This window comes from Diceros bicornis, chromosome 32, assembly GCF_020826845.1.
Source record: "Diceros bicornis minor isolate mBicDic1 chromosome 32, mDicBic1.mat.cur, whole genome shotgun sequence".
NCBI lineage: Eukaryota > Metazoa > Chordata > Mammalia > Perissodactyla > Rhinocerotidae > Diceros > Diceros bicornis.
In genome coordinates, this window is record NC_080771.1 from 3,702,098 (window position 1) to 3,719,523 (window position 17,426).

Sequence of the window (17,426 nt, forward strand, 5' to 3'; positions counted from 1 at the left end):
ATAAAGGAATCTACAAAGGGAAATAACGAGGGTGGAAGGGTCAATTAATTCTACTGCCCAGTGGGATAGAGGAAGATTGAAGGATGAATAAAACACACAAAGTATCAATAGCGGAAAAATTCCAGTGCTAGAATCCTTCTTAGCCCTTATCTTTGCACGGCTGGTTGCTTCTTGAGGTTCTCAACTCAAATGCCCGCCTCCCTGTTCACCAGTTCCTGCTGCCCCTTGTTTATCTCACTGTATGGTATTATCCTGTTCCTTCCTTCATAGAACTATCTTTATCTGAAATCAATTACTTATTTACATATTTATCGCCTGCTGTAATCCTTCCACTTTGAGGACAGGAACCTTGCCTATCTTTCTTGTAACTGTATCCCTAATAAATACAGTGCCTAGCACGTCAGGCAATAAATAGTTCTCAAATGAATGAAGGACCACAAGGAAATGAGCAAGAAAGCATTTTAATCAAATATAATTGTAGTCAATGCCTCCGTTTTTTTTAAGTTCTAGGCATTGGGGGTCATACTTTGTTTGCCTCCTTTATGATTTATGAAGGTTGGGTGACGTGAGAAAAAAGTAATCAAGGGAGAAATGCTTACTCAAGGGGTTGGGTATCTAGGAAAGAGGTACTATAAGTCAGGAATTCCGTTATTAGGGGTTCTAGTTGGTTCTGTACATACCTTATTTCCTCTTGAGTTCTAGAAGGAGGGCCAGATGGTTGACTTCTGTGTCCCTCGTTAGCGACCAGAACATCGCCTGGCAGGTAGTGGGCGCTCAATAAATATTTGAGGAATGAAAGACCCAAGCAGGAAACTAGGAACGGACGAATGAACGAACTGGCTCGGACAGGCTGCAGTTCCTCCCCGGGGCGGGAGGCGGCGCCAGCGTGACGCCAGCCCGACCGCCGGCAGTTCTTGGTCCCTCCGGCTGGCCGTCCAGCGCCGGGCCCCGAGGCCGTGGAGGAGTCAGCCAATAGGAGGCCGTCTTAGTTGTGGGGTCGGACAGAGGTGCCCAATGAGCGTAGCGGGTCTAGGCGAGGGGCGGTGCGGCGCCGGGGGGCCTAGGGGAGCGGTTGGAGAGGGGAGTTGGCGCTGCGGGCCGGGCGGGGGCCGCGGAGCTGCGATGCGGACGGGGCCGCGGCGGTGACCGGAGCTGCCGCCCGACATGAACTCGCTGGAGCAGGCGGAAGGTAGGGTGGGCCGCCGGGCTCGTGCCGGAAGCCGGCGGGCTCCGAGGGGGCAGTCGCGGAGACCCCGCCGGGGGAGGAGGCTGGGAAGGATGGGCTGGCGGGGCCGGCGCTTGGGGGGCGCGGGGCCAAAGGCCGGCCGGACGCTGGGGGGCGGCCTCCGGGTCCCGGCTCAGCCCGCGGAGCCCCTCCGGGTGCTTGCTTTCTGACCCATCGGCGCCGTCTGCGCTTGGGGCGTGGTGGTCTGCCGATCCGCTTTACTTGATCCCGTTCCCCCGCGAGCTGATCCCCTAACTCTTGCCGCGGTTTCCGGCAGCTGCAGGGGCAGGGGAGTGCTGCGTGGTCCCCTTTGTAAAGTTTAAAACCCGCGACCTCCCCCTGCTCTTGCGGGGGGAGCACCCCGGACGCCCCGTCTCGTAGAACGAGGCGTCGGCGCTTCGGGGGTGCCGCGAAGATCCCCTGCACCCCATTCGGAGGGAGGAAGAGGGAGTGTCTGTCCACACCCACCCGTTAGCAGTGTCGCAAGTCCAGTAAGAGCAGACAGAAAGCGTAGCCGTTCATTAAATCTGAGGGCTAGAAACCGGAATCGGGGGATGCATTCAAATAGACCTGGGAGGCTTTGATGTTAGGTCACACGTTCTTCTGTCTAACGGAAAGTTCTCGGCGCCTGCAGAGTTAAAACCCCACCTGATTGTGATCCTTCTATTTGCAACCCCCAGAATGCTAGCTTTGGGCGCCGGCTGAGGCTGCTGCTGATTTTCCACATAACCATTTTACGAAGCTTCTAAACGTGAACCAGCCAGTTTCCTTATATGTGAAATTGGGATTAAAGAAACCTAATGTTTCTGTCAAGTGTTTAAAGCTGTGATAGTAAACGAAATAAACAGTGCAGTGATCCCTGTCAGTTGGTGTGGAAGATCTGAAGCAGTTAGAGAACCTAAAGTTTCTTTCTAATAGACTCAAACTAGTAAGAGGAGCTAATTAGAAAATTGAAATCTTTTTACCTAGATCTCAAGGCTTTCGAGAGGAGACTTACTGAATACATTCACTGTTTGCAACCTGCCACTGGACGTTGGAGAAGTAAGTGCCTGGGTGTTTTCTTAAGGGAAAAGTAACTGACAATTGATACTTATATCCCTGCCTAGCAATGATTTGCTTTTATATAAAACTTTTGATTAACAGATGCTTGCTTTACCAAACCATAAGATTCCCTTTTGTTTTGACGGTTTTTAAATTTATTTAACCTTGTAAACGATGCATTATAAAGAAATTTTTAAGGAAAGGAACTGGCCACCCTAAAAGAACGATCTATTTTATGTGGTTGAATTTTTATTTTTCCATTAAAATATGTATACTTTTATTTTTTTAAAACAAATGTTACAGATCTGATAAACAAGACACAAGAAAAGTTTCAGTAGTCTGTTCAGCAGTTTTACAATTTCCCTACAAACTATAGAAACAAAATTTCGTTCAGAAAAATCCTCTTTAATGTGTAGTTGCAAAAGTTATCAAATTACCCTTAGTTGATTTTAACAGCGCATAATTCTGCTGCTTTGGAGCCTAACCTAGAAAAGAAATTCACGTTATTACTGTTTATTCATAAATATGAGTACTGCAGAATATGATTTGAAAGAATCTTGGTTACTGCCGCATGGAAATATGTAGAAAATGCAGACAAATATACAAGTGATGACATCCGCAAACAAAATGCTTTACTAACTTCTGTTAGAACCGGTCATAATTTCTTGGATGTTCATTGTTGAAATGAAATTCCTGCCAAGGAAATACAATGGCCCGTATCGAGGACACACTTTATTTCAGTGTAACTCAGTTTGTGGGACTGGAAGAGCACTACTGAAGTTGGGGGTCTTTTTCTGCCAGGATTTTTCGTGTAGTGTTTATTAGCTCTATTTACAAAGTTTTAATTGTATGCCGTAAGAATTCTGATTGGTCATAATTCACAAGTAATGATTTTCCCAGATTCTCTGGTTTACCCAGGAATTACCCCCAAGACCTCGTTCGTTTCACTGCTACTTGAGAATCTTTTCAAATGTATATGATGCTGTCCTGTCTTATAAAATGTAATGTAATGAATCTCAGATTTATGGTCTCAGTGCTTACGTGTAAGTGACATCAGCTTGGCTAATGTACCAGTCAAATAAAGTACGTGTATGAGGTCCCTTCTAATGGGTTTGATTTTGCTTTTGCTTCATATATATGTATTTTTTTTATTTAGTCTGTGTACTGTAGTATATTATTGGAGATATAGAATTATACAAAATTGCGTTTAATCTGTTCTGAGCCGAGAACATAATTTTGAAATTTTGATTCTATAAGTAAATGCCTAAAATGGAATCGTTCCTCTGTGACTTGCCTCTTCTAAAAGTACATCACCAGGAGTTCTAGATAAGTGAAGTTTTACTATATTTCTGTTGCTCTTTGAAGCTTGAGCTCTGCGTTTTATGCATGTGTGCTTCCCAACTGAAAGACAGTAACTGCATCCATCTCCAGAACATTAACTAGGTCTCGGTGCCCCTTTATTTTTTTTTTAGTAAAACCATTTATTCTTAAATTTTACTTATGATCTATTTAGAAATTCTAAAATAATCCTAGCTTAGTGGGAAGAAAGAAACTTTTTCTAAGTTCTGCTGTCAGTAATTTCTCCCCCGATGTTCCTCTAAGTTCCTTAAAGAAAATCTGATACCGATAGGTGTGCTCGAGCTTCCTGAAGCTGACCTTTGGTTAGTTCAGCCGCAGGCAGATTCTCAGTGCATTCATAAAGAAGTCCTTGTTTGGTTTGTTTACAGTAGAAAATGAGAGGTTTTTTTTTTTAATTTGAATTTACAAGATCTGCAAAATCAGCACAAAGCACATTGAAAGTTACATAACATAGAATCTTTTGTTAAAGTTTTACCATTTTGGTTCTTACTGCTTTCCATTTCATTAGTCTTATACGTTCTGAGTAAAGTAATAAGGGCGACAGTATCATCCTCAATTACTAGGGTTCACAATATTTAAGAGAATTCCTCAAGGTCATATGGCAAAGTCTCCTAATTCCTGAGTGGAGGGCATTTTCCGTTTAATAAAGTGCTGCGTCCTGTAGCTGTCATTTATTAGCAACTGGTGGTGGTAGCATCAGGTAAGAGCTTATTTTGTTACTAATTGTGTGTTTATTTTTCATCAGTGCTTCTTATAGTGGTATCTGTCTGTACAGCTACTGGTGCCTGGAACTGGTTAATAGATCCTGAGACACAAAAGGTAGAAGTTTTGACTTAAAATCTTGAATAGATTAAATGAGATAATGGATATAGCAGTGCTTTGTTCATTGTAAAGTGTTATTCAAATGCTACCTGTTACTACTAGGAGTGGTATTAATCTTTATATTAAAAGTATGCCGTTTATTAATTTGCTTAAGAAAAACTTCAGCTGGCTGTTGTGGCCTAAGTATCTTTACAGGGAAAAAGGCCTAATAAATATTATTCCACTTATATTACTTCTCATTCATTTCTGAACTTGTATGCAGTTTTTTTTTTCTGAGGAGGATCAACCCCGAGCTAACATCCATGCCAATCCTCCTCTTTTTGCTGAGGAAGACTGTCCCTGGGCTAACATCCGTGCCCATCTTCCTCCACTTTATATGGGACGCCGCCACAGCATGGCCTGACAAGCGGTGTGTCGGTTTGCACCCGGGATCCAAACCCAGGCCCCCAGCAGCACAGCGCACACACTTAACCGCAACACCACGGGGCCAGCCCCTGTGTGTGGTTTTTACGTATCTCATTTTCACATATTTTTACATATTTCAGTGTAAACATTGTCTTTGTTCTGCTTCGTTTAGTGTCATCAGTGCTAGCTTTTAAAAATTATAAAATAACATTTTCTTTTTTGGGTTTTCTCTGTTAATACCTTTCCTCATCTTATAGAGCATTTGAGACAACAACAGGAAACATCTATGATAAGATAGCAAAATACAAATGTAATAAAAAGTCAAGATTAGAAAACCAACAGAATAGACTAGGAGGTCAAAGCCAGGAGGGAAACCAGGTCACTGATACATAGGCCATGTGGGCAGTGCAGTTGCCACAGTTGCGTTATACGTTAGTCCCTGAGTTACCTGATCAATAAAGGCATGGTCAGTTCCATAGTTTTCATCGTCTGTGAAGAGAACACGTGTATAAGTTCCTTAAGCTAGCAAAGCTTTGCTTTCTCAGCGTGTATTAAGTGCCTGCCTGAAGTTTACCATAGGAAATACTGAGAGACCTCCCATTGGGTGCTGTCCAAGAATATCCCTCTACCAAATGCCGTAACAGGTTTCATAATGTTATTTCTTGAAACATCCTTTGATGAAAGCTTATAGCACGTTTCTCAAATTTCTATCTTTTTCTGTTAACTTGCACCTTAATTTCCAGTTCAGGCTTTTTTATTAGAGAAGCAGTAGTCTCCAATTTTTCAGTGCAGTTTTTCCCCCAGTGCGGCTTTATTTAGGTAATAATGATGTAATTTTCACAAATCTTAACCTCACTCCCCCTTTTAAACTGTAATTAGGTAGACTACTTCCACTAGCTGTATTTATAATCTCTTAGGTTATACAGAAGAAAAACCTAACAGTAATAAGCCTTTTGTCAGCAGTCTAAAAGGCAGTTCAGTTGGCTAGGGGTTTGTTTAGCATGTAGTCTCCTTGACTTTATCCACTGGGTGGAAATGTAAAAGGATAGGAGGCCGGGGAGGTTGGTGATGGAATTTTATGTTAATAGAGGGGTTTTTATGGCAGATAGGAAACTCTCCTGTGTGTTCATTTATAAAAATCTGATCTTAAGGCTGTGCTTGGTACTCATCTTTAGGGGAAGAGTGAAGGAAGCTGGCAAGAAGATTGAAAAAGGTCTGTCTTGGGAAATAAATCTGACTTCTAATTGGGAAAAATATAAGCTGATTTCAGCTAGTTGAGATCTTAATAAAACACAGAATTAAATGTAATTTGAAATAGGCCCAAAACTCTGTAGTTAATATAATTTTCTAAATTAGGTGAGAATATAACTATTAGCCTAAGGGTTGGTTCTTTATATTTCAGTATTTAATAACCTCAAACCTGACAAGAGTTTTAAACAGCACTTGTGTCTAGCAGGAGTTGCAAACTCAAAAGTCAGTGGCTAGCTGGAAGAACGCACGGAGAGAAGGCATATGGCAAACTGAGAAGTCCATGAGTGCCTGATCTAAAGGGAGCTGCTGCCTTTTGGATGCAGTTGATTGTTGCCCTGGAGGAATAAGGCTGATACTGACTGATCTAATTAAAATTAAAACATAAAACGCTATATGTGCCAACATTGTGCAGGCCACGTGAAGCACAGCTGGCCTCTGGGAATTAAACTGTTCTCACAGGTTTTAGGAAGACATTTCTCTGGAATATTAACCTTTCTTCAGTATCTCATCCTTATGGGAGCTTCTTCCCTCCTGATACTTTCAGCCTCTCATTTCTTCATATGACAAATTTATTTAATCAATACCATGCTAGGCCGTCTACCTGGTGCTTTCAATGAGTTTAGTTCTCTGTCTTGAAACGTGTATGCATCTCTTGTTTTGAGAGTGGAGTGCAGATGCCCGTAGCTTGATTCTGTTGCTCCCATTTTGTTACTAGTCCACTTGATTTCTTTTTCCAGACTCTAAATACTTGTCTTCTCTCCTGCCTCAGTCTACATTCCTTTTCTCCAGTAGTCTGGCTTCAGTGCCTACTCTTGTTCCAGTCCCGGATCCTGGACCCTCGTCCTTCTACATAGTCTTAGAATTTGTGTATTGTCCTGTTTTCTGCTATCATCTGATTATGCCCAGATCTGACATTAGCTCTTTGTTTCTCGTGAACTCTCGTTCTTTATGGATAGCTACTAATTGTTTTTCCCTGCTTGAGTGTCCTGCGGCCATCTAAATCTCAGCGGCTTCAAAACCAAACCCGTTTTTCATTGTGCAGCGAGGAAGGGTAAGACTGGAGCTGAGTCTTAGAAGGACGTGTAGGAGGTAGCCAGATGGCGAGGAGAGAAGGAACGTGGTAGCACGTGTGTGCAAGTGTGGCGGGAGATGATTAGACTGGGACCAGGGTGTGAATGGCAGAGTTTGCCCAACTCTCTTAAGGAAGCTTTTCAACAGGGAAGGTCACTAAATCGTGTTTGACTTGTGTTTTCATTGAGCTCAGGGGCCTCATCTTATTCAGCAATATTTATTGAGCACCTATATTTGTCAAGTGCTATTTCAGATGTTGGGAGAATAGCGATGCACAAGACAGTGTCCCTGCTCTTGGGGGACTTAGAGTCTTGTGCTTTTTAAATTGCTTCTCACTAGGAACGGTTGAGTAAATATTTTTGCTAGGGTGGTTTTTTAATTATAGGAATGAATATGTAATGGTTCAGTTATTTGGAATGAATGGAGGCAATATTGCTATATTGTCTTGCTTCATTGAAGATATAAAACAAACATTTTATAGCATAGCAATATGGAGAACTAGGATTATTGGAAGTTATCAGATCCTCGTATTTTAGATGATTAAAATGTTACATGTATTTATGGGGAGGTAGGAATCAGTATTGTTTTAAGATTTTTGACATTTTTATATTTCAAACTCTTTTACAGGTGTCCTTCTTCACATCATTATGGAATCATCCGTTTTTCACCATCAGCTGTATCACGCTAATAGGCTTATTCTTTGCTGGAATACACAAGAGAGTAGTTGCACCGTCAATGTATCCTTTACCACGAATTGAGTTTTGTTCTCTGGACTGAGTTAAAGCACCTTCTCGATGATCTAGGTGTTGTTAAAAACTTTCTCTTGAAATGATAAATTTTCCTTTGACCACATTTATTCAGTATCGCCGCTCGATGTAGAACGGTATTAGCAGAGTACAATATGTCTTGTGATGATGTAAGTATTTTTTTTTCATTAGAAAATTATAGACGTGTGAAAGGACTGAAATGTTTTGGCTTAAGTAAAACAGACATTTTATTTACAATGGAATTAATAGTGGGAATATTCCTTATAGCACTGATTTTTAGACATACGTTTTTTACATTTTAACATCTCTGAAATTGAGATGCATCTAATACAATGGTGTTTACAATTAAATTGATAGAGTTGACAGTTTAATCTTTCTTAATGACATAAAATCATGATTCATCTTATGATTGAAGCCATCTTATTTTTTTTTTTAATTTTATTTATTTATTTATTTTTTCCCCCAAAGCCCCAGTAGATAGTTGTATGTCATAGCTGCACATCCTTCTAGTTGCTGTATGTGGGACACGGCCTCAGCATGGCCGGAGAAGCGGTGCTTCGGTGTGCGCCCGGGATCCGAACCTGGGCCGCCAGCAGCGGAGCGCGCGCACTTAACCGCTAAGCCACGGGGCCGGCCTGAAGCCATCTTAGATTCGATGAAATGCAGTGGTCATTATTGGCCTAAAATGGCTCAGTGGGTGTTGATTTTGTAAACTACTGTTATTTATCTAATGGTAGTCTGTGTGTAGGATCTTAAATAGACTCATAGATTAATTGGCAGACTACTGCCAATTGTTCCAATCCTGGATCCTGGACCCTTGTCCAGGACATGTGACATATGAACCCATTGTGTTTTTAAAAGTTGATCATGTATCGATGTATTATGGTAAGAGTATCTCACAATTTTGATTTGCTTATTTTATTTATAAAAGTGTTTTTAATCTTCAATTTTAAAAACTATTAAACAGATAATACCTACCCAGTATAGAAGATTAGAATAAAGAGCAAAAAAAAAAGTATTAGAGGAAGAAGACAACTGGATCAATGGCAGAGAATAAAGACTAAACACTTCAATTTTTTAAAAATTAGTAGAGGATAAAGATAGTATTTCAAGTCAAAAGGGAAGAAATACGCTATTTAGTAGTGTTGAGACGATTGGCTCTTCATTTGGAAAAAATGAATTTAGATCTCTGTCTCACATCAGTTAAAAAAAACTAAATTCCAGATAAAGTCTTAAATATGTTTAAAAAGACATACACATCCCACCATAAAAGCATTAGAAGAAGATATAGAAGAATATATTTATAACCTTGGGATAGAAAAACGCCTTCTTAAGACACAAAACAGAAATGCCAAAGTGGAAGAAGTTGGATACATTTAATTGCAGCAACATTTGAAAATTATGTATAGCATAAGGCAAGAAATTAATCAGTGATTAGAAGGAAGTGTTTTTAAGGTATCTGTTAAAGGATAGTGTCCAGAATATTTAAAGACCTATTAAAAATCAATAAGAAAAAGACAAACAGTACATTTTAAAAATGGGAAAAGGTAAGTCGTGTTACAGATATGGAAATACAAAAGGCCAATAAACATACTTAAAGACTGGACAGCCTCATTTGTAATCAGGGATGTGCAAAGTAAAACTGAGTTTCCATTTGTGTTACCTGTCAGATTGGCAAAAATTAAATACTTTGATAATTCCAGTACTGTGGTGAAATGGATGCACCCATACACTGCTTGTTGAGAATATACATTGGTACAGCCATTTTGGACGGCAGTTTTTGTCATTATAAAATGAAAAATGTGCATCCTCATGACCTAACCATTTCTCATCTCCATCTACCCTGATTGGGGGGGTCATCACACATGCACACAGGGAGGCAGGTACAGAGTTGTTCATTGCAACATCCTTTGCAGTAGTGAAGAAATGGAAACAATTTTTATGTTTCTTAACAGAGGAGTGGTAAAATAGACTATGATATAGCCACATCATAGGAAACCAGAAGTAAATCTGTAGATATAGACATGGAACCATCTCTAAGACATAATGTTAGGTGCAAAAAGTAAATTACCAAACAGTATGCTCAGTTTGGTACCATTTTTTTAAAGTTTTAATTATGAAAATTTTCAAACAAAAAAGTAAAGAGAAGAGTATAATGAACTACCATGTACCCATCAGCCAGTATTAATAATAATAAACTCATGGCCATTCTTATTCATGTGTACCCCTGCCCACCTTCCCTTCATTGAATTACTTTGAAACAAATCCCAAGTGATATATTTTACCCTCAAATATTTCAGCATGTTGGAAACACCAAATTTATCATTTATATATATGAATGTAAATCCATAGAAAACAATCTGGAAGAATTCATGCTAAAACTGGTTTCCTCTGTAAGAGGGCTAGAATTTGAGGTAGAGGGAAAGGATGACTTTTGTTTATCTATACTATTTGAATTTTTAATAATGAGTTTACATTAATGTCTTACTCATGTAATTTAAAATAGATTAAAACCATGGATACAGAGTGGTACAGTCATGTTTTGCTTAGTGATGGGGAGGTGTTCTGAGAAATGCATCATTAGGCAATTTCATTGGGCAAACATCACACAGTGTACTTAGACACACACAAATGATATAGCCTGTTACACACGTAGGCTGTAGGGTGTAATCGTATGGGACCACTGTCGTGTATGTGTTCCGTCATTGATCAAAACGTCATTTTGTGGCTGTATATTCATACAGTGGAATACTGTATATTTTATAGTATATACAAAGGTACAAACTACTGAAACATAATAGCATGGATGGATCTCAGAAACACCTTGAGTGAAAGAAGTAGATGCAGAGAAACACTGTGTGATTCCATTTATTTAGAGATGAGAGATGGGCAAAGTTCATCTGTGGCAAGCGATTATGTCCGTGTGGGGAGTGGGGAAACCATTGACCAGAAAGGGACATGGAGAAACTTCCTGGGTGATGGTGGTGTTCTGTAGCTTGATCTGGGTGGTGGCTACATGGGTGTGTACATTTGTCAAAATTCATAAAACTGTACGCAAGATTTGCGCATTCTACTGCATATAAATTATACCTCAATAAAACAGTGGAAAAATTAGTTTCAAAGTTCTACCAAGGTATCAAGGAATTACCAAAAATTAAATGACCAAAAATTAAGTGAAAGACTCGAGAGGTAGCCAGAATCCTGACAACACTTTTGACCTGAGGATAATAATAAAATTTTAATTACAACCTCCTAGAATCCAACCAAAGATAATCACCATGTTTTATATATTGTATGTTCTCATTTACTTTTTATAAAAGAAAGATGTTATGGACTTTTCAAACCTGCTGTTCTGACCCAACGTTAGAATGTAAAAGCCACCACTTATTGGACATTAACCATGTGTGAAGCCCTGGGCTTATCTTTTTATCTGCATTATCTCAATTAAGACCTTCCATTTTGTTTAATTAAATATTGTCCCATTTTATGGATGCATTGTAATTTAACCCCTATTGGACATACAGTTGTTTCCACACTTTCCATATTATATACCTTGTGTGTTCTCCACTAGAAGACAGGGGACTTTGTCGAGTTCGTTACTGGATCCCCAGCATTTCACACAGGCCTGGCACGTAGGAGGCACTCAATAAATGTTGAGTGAGAGAATTGATCACACTTACATGTACATCTTTACACTCGCATCTGGTTTCCTTCAGTAAATTCCTAGAGGTGGAAGTGTTTGGGTTACCTGGTATGTATTTTTCTCTTTTTTGAATAAACAGGGCAGTTGGCCCTACAGAAGAGTTGTTTCCACTGAAACTGAACACCAGCAGTATATGAGTGTCTGTTGCTCCAAACTTGTTTTACATTTTAACTTGAGGAAATAAAAACTTAATGTGGAAGAGGAGAAATGTTTTGGCTCAGATATGGAGTTTCATTTATGTTTTATAAACTTTGTTTGGTAGGAGCATAAATCGGTCTATACGAGTCAGGATGTGATTTTATCCAGTGGATTGATTGGCTGATTTGGGGGTAGCCAATGGACAGGCAATTCATCCATAAAGGTTATATGTATGTGTTTTAAAGGAATAAAGATTTTAGAAAAAAGTTCCACACAAAGAAAACTTTGAAAACACAACTATTAATTGCTTAATCTTGACTAAATATAGAGAGGTGTTCTCATATCCTTCAAATGCCCTTTACGGTTTATAGATGAGTGGTGGTGTTTTTGCTAGAACTGTGTATTGAAAAACAATTTTTTTTTTTTTTCATTTTTACAGACAGGAAAACTAATTTTGAAACCTAGGCCGCATGTTCAGTGACAATCTGCATTCATTGTTATGGGACCTAAAACAGCTTTCTTCGAATAAGTGATATAGCAAAAAGCCATAAAGGATTCCTCTTACAGTTGGATATGTGAAGGTCATAGCAACAACTGACAAGAAGTGTGCAATATTTACCCAGATTATCTTGATGATGATGACTAAAGTTATCAGTGCTTTGGTACCTTTGATTATCTGTATTTCAGTATTAGTGTCACTTTACTACTTCAGATCCTGCAAAGATTTTTGCAGGTGAAGTATATATGTATGTTACTAAGTTAAACTTAGAACCTCATCCAGTTTTTATAATGTATTTTTGCAAACTACTGTAAATAGTAAATCAATGCCAATGTTAAAGAGGAAAACATTATGTGGACTTTGTTCTCCTACACCAGTATTTCAGGAACATCTGCTTGCCATCTCCACAGCTCTGTGAAACCAGCTATTGTGTATAGCTGTGCCTTTCCTTCTCACACTTCTCTCTTAATCATAACGCAGGAGTAACATCGGATTGAACTTAGACTGAGGAAAACTCATCTCCATTATGTTATAAGAAATTATAGATGTTTTGAAAAACAATTTTTGTTAAATGTGAACTTTAGCCACTATCGTGGTGATATTTTCCAGTTCATTGTTTTCATTTAATGCTAAATATACTTTATATTTTTAATAATTTTAACAACACTCAAGGCTTCTGAATATAAAGTTTAGTTATAAATTATGTGTTGTCTGGGAATTTGATTGTCATTGTTTTAGGTGATCAGATTTTATGCTGGGGTAGACATGCTGTTAAACTAGTGTTGCACAGGTGTAATTGCTCGTCCACTGCATCACAAGAATAACTTGGGAGCAGTACCACAAACTCGTCGACAATTCTCACTGTCAGAGAGTGTTAATGACATACTGTGTATGCATATTAGCCACATGTACTATAATAACCCTAAAAATTAAACTATTGGGATTGCTGTAAATATTTTAAAGAACTGGAGGTGCCTTTTACCTGTTTATTTGAAGATTTTGAAAAAGTTTAAATTATTTCATGAGCAGTCATTTAAATTTCATTTAACATAAAGCTGAAAATTCAATTACGGGACAAAAACTTTTTAACAAGGCTACCATTTAACTTAAATGTGTTTATCTTGGCTTTCATGTGTATAAAATTTTATTCTTTGAACTGCAGCAATAAAACCCTCTGCTCCTAAGAAGTCTAAAGAGGGTATTCTATACTGCGTTGTTTTATTTTCTGTAAATTTTGTAGGTAAATATGTGCATAAAAATAAATACTTTATATATAATTAGTGGGCTTTTTCCTTGGTTTATTGTTAGTCTGTAACTCTGAAAAAATTTAAAAACATACTGTGTGTGTCAGATACAGGCTAGTTCCAAATGAGATATTTTACTTTAATTCTGTATCCAGTAGAGCAGATTTCAAGTAGCAATTGTAGGCACCCAGTTTGTTAGGCTGTGATTACTTTTAATATGTCTTATTCGTCATTGTCTAATAATATTTGGCTCTTAATCAGGAAATGCAGGATTTCTCAAATAGAGCTTTACGAACTTGGATTGCCAGTTTCCTCCAAGAGTATAAAGCTGAAGAGGGATTTTATTGGTCCTTCGTCCTTTTTGGAGTCATCAGCTACTTTGAGTATTTAATGAAAGCCTTGAATCTTCTTCCCTAGAAAAATATACCTGTGTGCATACATATACTTTGCATGCACTTGCAGAGATATACTTTGCATGCACTTGCAGAGGATTTCAAGGATTTCATGAAGCCGACTACTTGGAATTCATTGGCTCCAAGAAGGAAACTTTTGTTACAGTTCCAAAGATTTTTTCATACCTTTACTTCTAGCAGAACAGTTCATTTTCCGAAAACTCTTTGCCCTGGTTGAAATGGCCAAAGGATCCTTGCCAGCTTAGCTTCTCTTCACCACCACCCTCCCCCTCTCATACCCGCTGTCCACACTATTAGGAAATTACTGATTGAGTCCAGTTTTCTAATTTCACAGGTGGGGAAGACAGTCTCAGGTTTTCCAAGTGACTTTACTCTAGGTCCCCACGACTTATTAAAGACAGAACCAGCACCAGAACCAAGTCGTTGACTCAAACTGGAAGGATGTTTGTGTGTGTGTTAAACTTAATTCACGTGAACCGTTATAATGTGATGGGTAAGAATGTAGTCTCTTAGACCAGACTGTGGATTTGAATCTCAGATCTGCTACTTGGTAGGTTTGTAACTTTAGGCAAATTATGTAACCTTAGTTTCCTCATTTATAAAATGGGCATAATGCCAATCTCCTAGGTAAGTAATATATAGGATTATAGGTGTAATGCCAGTCTTCCAGGTTTTTATCCAGTATTAAACATTTCAATTCATGTAAAGCACTGACATGCTTGGCTACAGAGTCAATGCTCAGTAAATCTAGTTGTTAAACCTAAATCCTAAAAGTGGAAAAAAAAAATAGATCTTGTTGCAACTTTTCCCAATGTCAACATCAATTGAGATAACTATGAGGAAATTCTGCTTATCTTTTGAACCAGGCAAACTCCTGAATACTAGATTAAATGCAAAGAGAAAGGCTATTTGGCCTCTAATGATTACGAAACCTAAAATGGTTCTGGGTGTTTTCCTCTTCTCCAGCAACCTCACTGGAAAACGTCACGCTTGTGGCTGCCTGATAGTGCTGATTTTGAGGAGCTCTTTTCTCCTTTAGAACTGGACTCCGGTTGGCATTGGGTAGAGACTGAGCTAAGAATCCTAGCTGACATGCTCTGCCTTCGTCAGCAAGTCAAGTGGCTCTATCATTTCCTCTCCTGTTGAAACCCTAGAAACTTGAGTCTCATTCTGCGTTCAGACTAAACTTTCTATATGCTTTTACATTAGGTGAGTATAATTTCTATCTTTTCCCCTTTGTTTTCACTAAAAATAGGAAGTGCATCTTGAATGCATCATGGAACACAAACATTTTAAAAACTAATGTTTTCAGTGTATGATGGATTGTCTCCTATGCACATCTGATTGTGTGAGATAAGAAAGTAGAAGGATATGTTACCTGAAAGTTTCAGGTGTGCTCTTTCATCAGCTTTGTAGACCGCCCTTTAAATGGCACGTGCTTTGCTGGATAATAAAAATGTGTGAGGGAGAATTTTTGCCCTCCCAGAACTTGTCTAGTGGGGAATACAGACCCGTGATCATGTGGTTTGAGTTATCATGTGGTTTAAGTACTATGAAAGGTAAAAATGTAGGACGCCCAGGGGAAGGGGGTCAGGCCCAGATAAGACTTTCTAAAGAAGGTTATTTCCAAACAGATATGAAGGGTCAATGGTGGGGTGGTGGGGCAGAGGCAGTTCTTGAATGCGCCTGGCAGCATGGAGAGGGGTTGTGACAAGAGATGAGGATGCAAGTAAGTAGGAACCAGCTGCTGGGAGTTTGGTGAGGGCAGGAGGAAGCCACCAGAGTGTTTTAAGTAGGAAAGTGACTTAACTGGATTTGCATTTTATGATCACGACTAACTACTGTGTGAACTGAGGGGGCCTGGCCTGGGAGGGCAGTTGGGAGCTGCAGGCTCCTGAACTAGAGTTCAGGTAGTGGAACCAGAGAAGTCAGAGCTTTTGGAAGTCAGATGAGCGGGACTTAGTGGGAGGCCTGAAGAGGGAGCAGTTGAGCATAAACCTACCACCACCACTTTTCCATCCTGTGTAACCTGTTACAGAAGTAAAGTTCCATGATCACCAGTGTTGGGGAACTGTTGTATCCTCCTCTTGGGGATTGCCCATGCTCCAAAGCATGTTAAAAGTTACAAGTGGTCCTGCAGTAGTTTCTGCCTATTTCCCTGCCATTTTGTGAAATACCTATTAACGTACACTGGATATTTGGGTATTTGTCATACTTGCTGTCTACCAAGCTCCTTTTGAATACCCTTGCCAGGTTTGGGGAATGGTGTCAGCTGAATCAGTCTAGCCTCTCCCAGGACAACCCGGGAAACTTCCCTGACTCCTTTGCATTTGGGACACAGGCATGGGGGAGGCCGTGAAGCTGTGATTCTGTTGCAGGGTACTTAGTGCTTGGTGGTGGTGGCACCAGCTTCCTCATCAGGCCAGTTCAATGGCATGGGTTTGGGGATTTTTTCTAAAAGCTTAACCTTGGACTAGTCTCTCTAGACCTCCCCAGAATTCTGTGAGGTACTCAATATCCTTTCAATAATCTGTTTTCTGTTTAATCAGACAAAGTCAGCTTCTCTTACTTGCAGCTAAGACCCTGACTGACAGAATATTACACAGAAGTAGTGTTCCAGGGAGCACACTCTGAGGAGGGTTGATCTGTGTAAGAAACTAGGGAGCTGCTTCAAACCAGGCATGATGTCATCGGCCAGGTAAGGGGGCTTCGGGCCATTCGTAATGGAAGAACAGGCCAGCAGGTTGACTTGGGTTATAGTCTTGGTTCCTTCATTGACCACTTGGGCAAGTGACTTATTCTCTCTGAACCTTACTTTGCTCACTTGGGCCTAATACAGCTATCTTGCAGAACTGTTGTAAGGACTAAGCAATAAAATGTATGTAAGAAATATAACTTTTTCTTATTACAAACTAATTTTTATTTTAAGTCTCTGAGTCTTTGTCATATGTGTATCTTTAGTACCCAAGAGCAACTGGCATATGGAAGAGGCTCAGTTACTGTTGGCTGAATGAATGAATGAATGAATGAATCTTGACTTTGGTATTGAAATTGGGTTGGTACATAATTACACTAACTCATAAGTTTTCTTAGATTATTTATTTTTAGGGGAGATTTTTAAGCTAGAAGGCTAATGCTAAGATTTGTAATTTAAATAAGAGTAGGGAAACTAAAATAACTAAGTAAATCAAGAGATATATCCTAGCTAGAAGTTGCTTTTTAAATTTTAAATTTCCTACAGTTATCTATCAATATCATCAGACTTATTTTTTTCCCTGCTCAACCCTGAAAACCATTTTTTTAAAAAACCAACAAATTGTTATTATGGAAAATTTTAAGCACATGTAAAAGTAGAAAGAGTAATATAATGAACACTCAGGTATCCATCACCCAACTTCAACAATTGTCAATATATACACAGCCAATCTTGTCTCTTATATACACTCTATTTCTGCTTCCTCCCTCACCCCATAAAAGATTATTTTGAA

At 39.3% G+C, this 17,426-nt stretch overlaps 1 protein-coding gene across 1 annotated transcript; it reads left to right on the forward strand.

Moving 5' to 3' along the window:
• The first annotated feature begins 1,085 nt into the window (after positions 1–1,085).
• CNEP1R1 (CTD nuclear envelope phosphatase 1 regulatory subunit 1) lies at positions 1,086–13,558 on the forward strand. Its single transcript, XM_058527769.1, has 6 exons — positions 1,086–1,189; positions 2,195–2,266; positions 4,371–4,444; positions 7,802–7,911; positions 8,036–8,090; positions 12,222–13,558. The coding sequence occupies exons 1-6, from the start codon at positions 1,165–1,167 to the stop codon at positions 12,261–12,263; spliced, it is 378 nt and encodes a 125-aa protein (XP_058383752.1). The 5' UTR covers positions 1,086–1,164; the 3' UTR covers positions 12,264–13,558.
• The last annotated feature ends 3,868 nt before the right edge of the window (positions 13,559–17,426 follow it).

Bases quoted from the DNA above. Each gene is read 5' to 3' on its own strand.
- CNEP1R1 (XM_058527769.1), top strand. From the start codon at position 1,165: ATGAACTCGCTGGAGCAGGCGGAAG. The intron at 1,190-2,194 runs GTAGGGTGGGCC...CTTTTTACCTAG, and splicing joins CTCGCTGGAGCAGGCGGAAG to ATCTCAAGGCTTTCGAGAGG. The intron at 2,267-4,370 runs GTAAGTGCCTGG...ATTTTTCATCAG, and splicing joins TGCCACTGGACGTTGGAGAA to TGCTTCTTATAGTGGTATCT.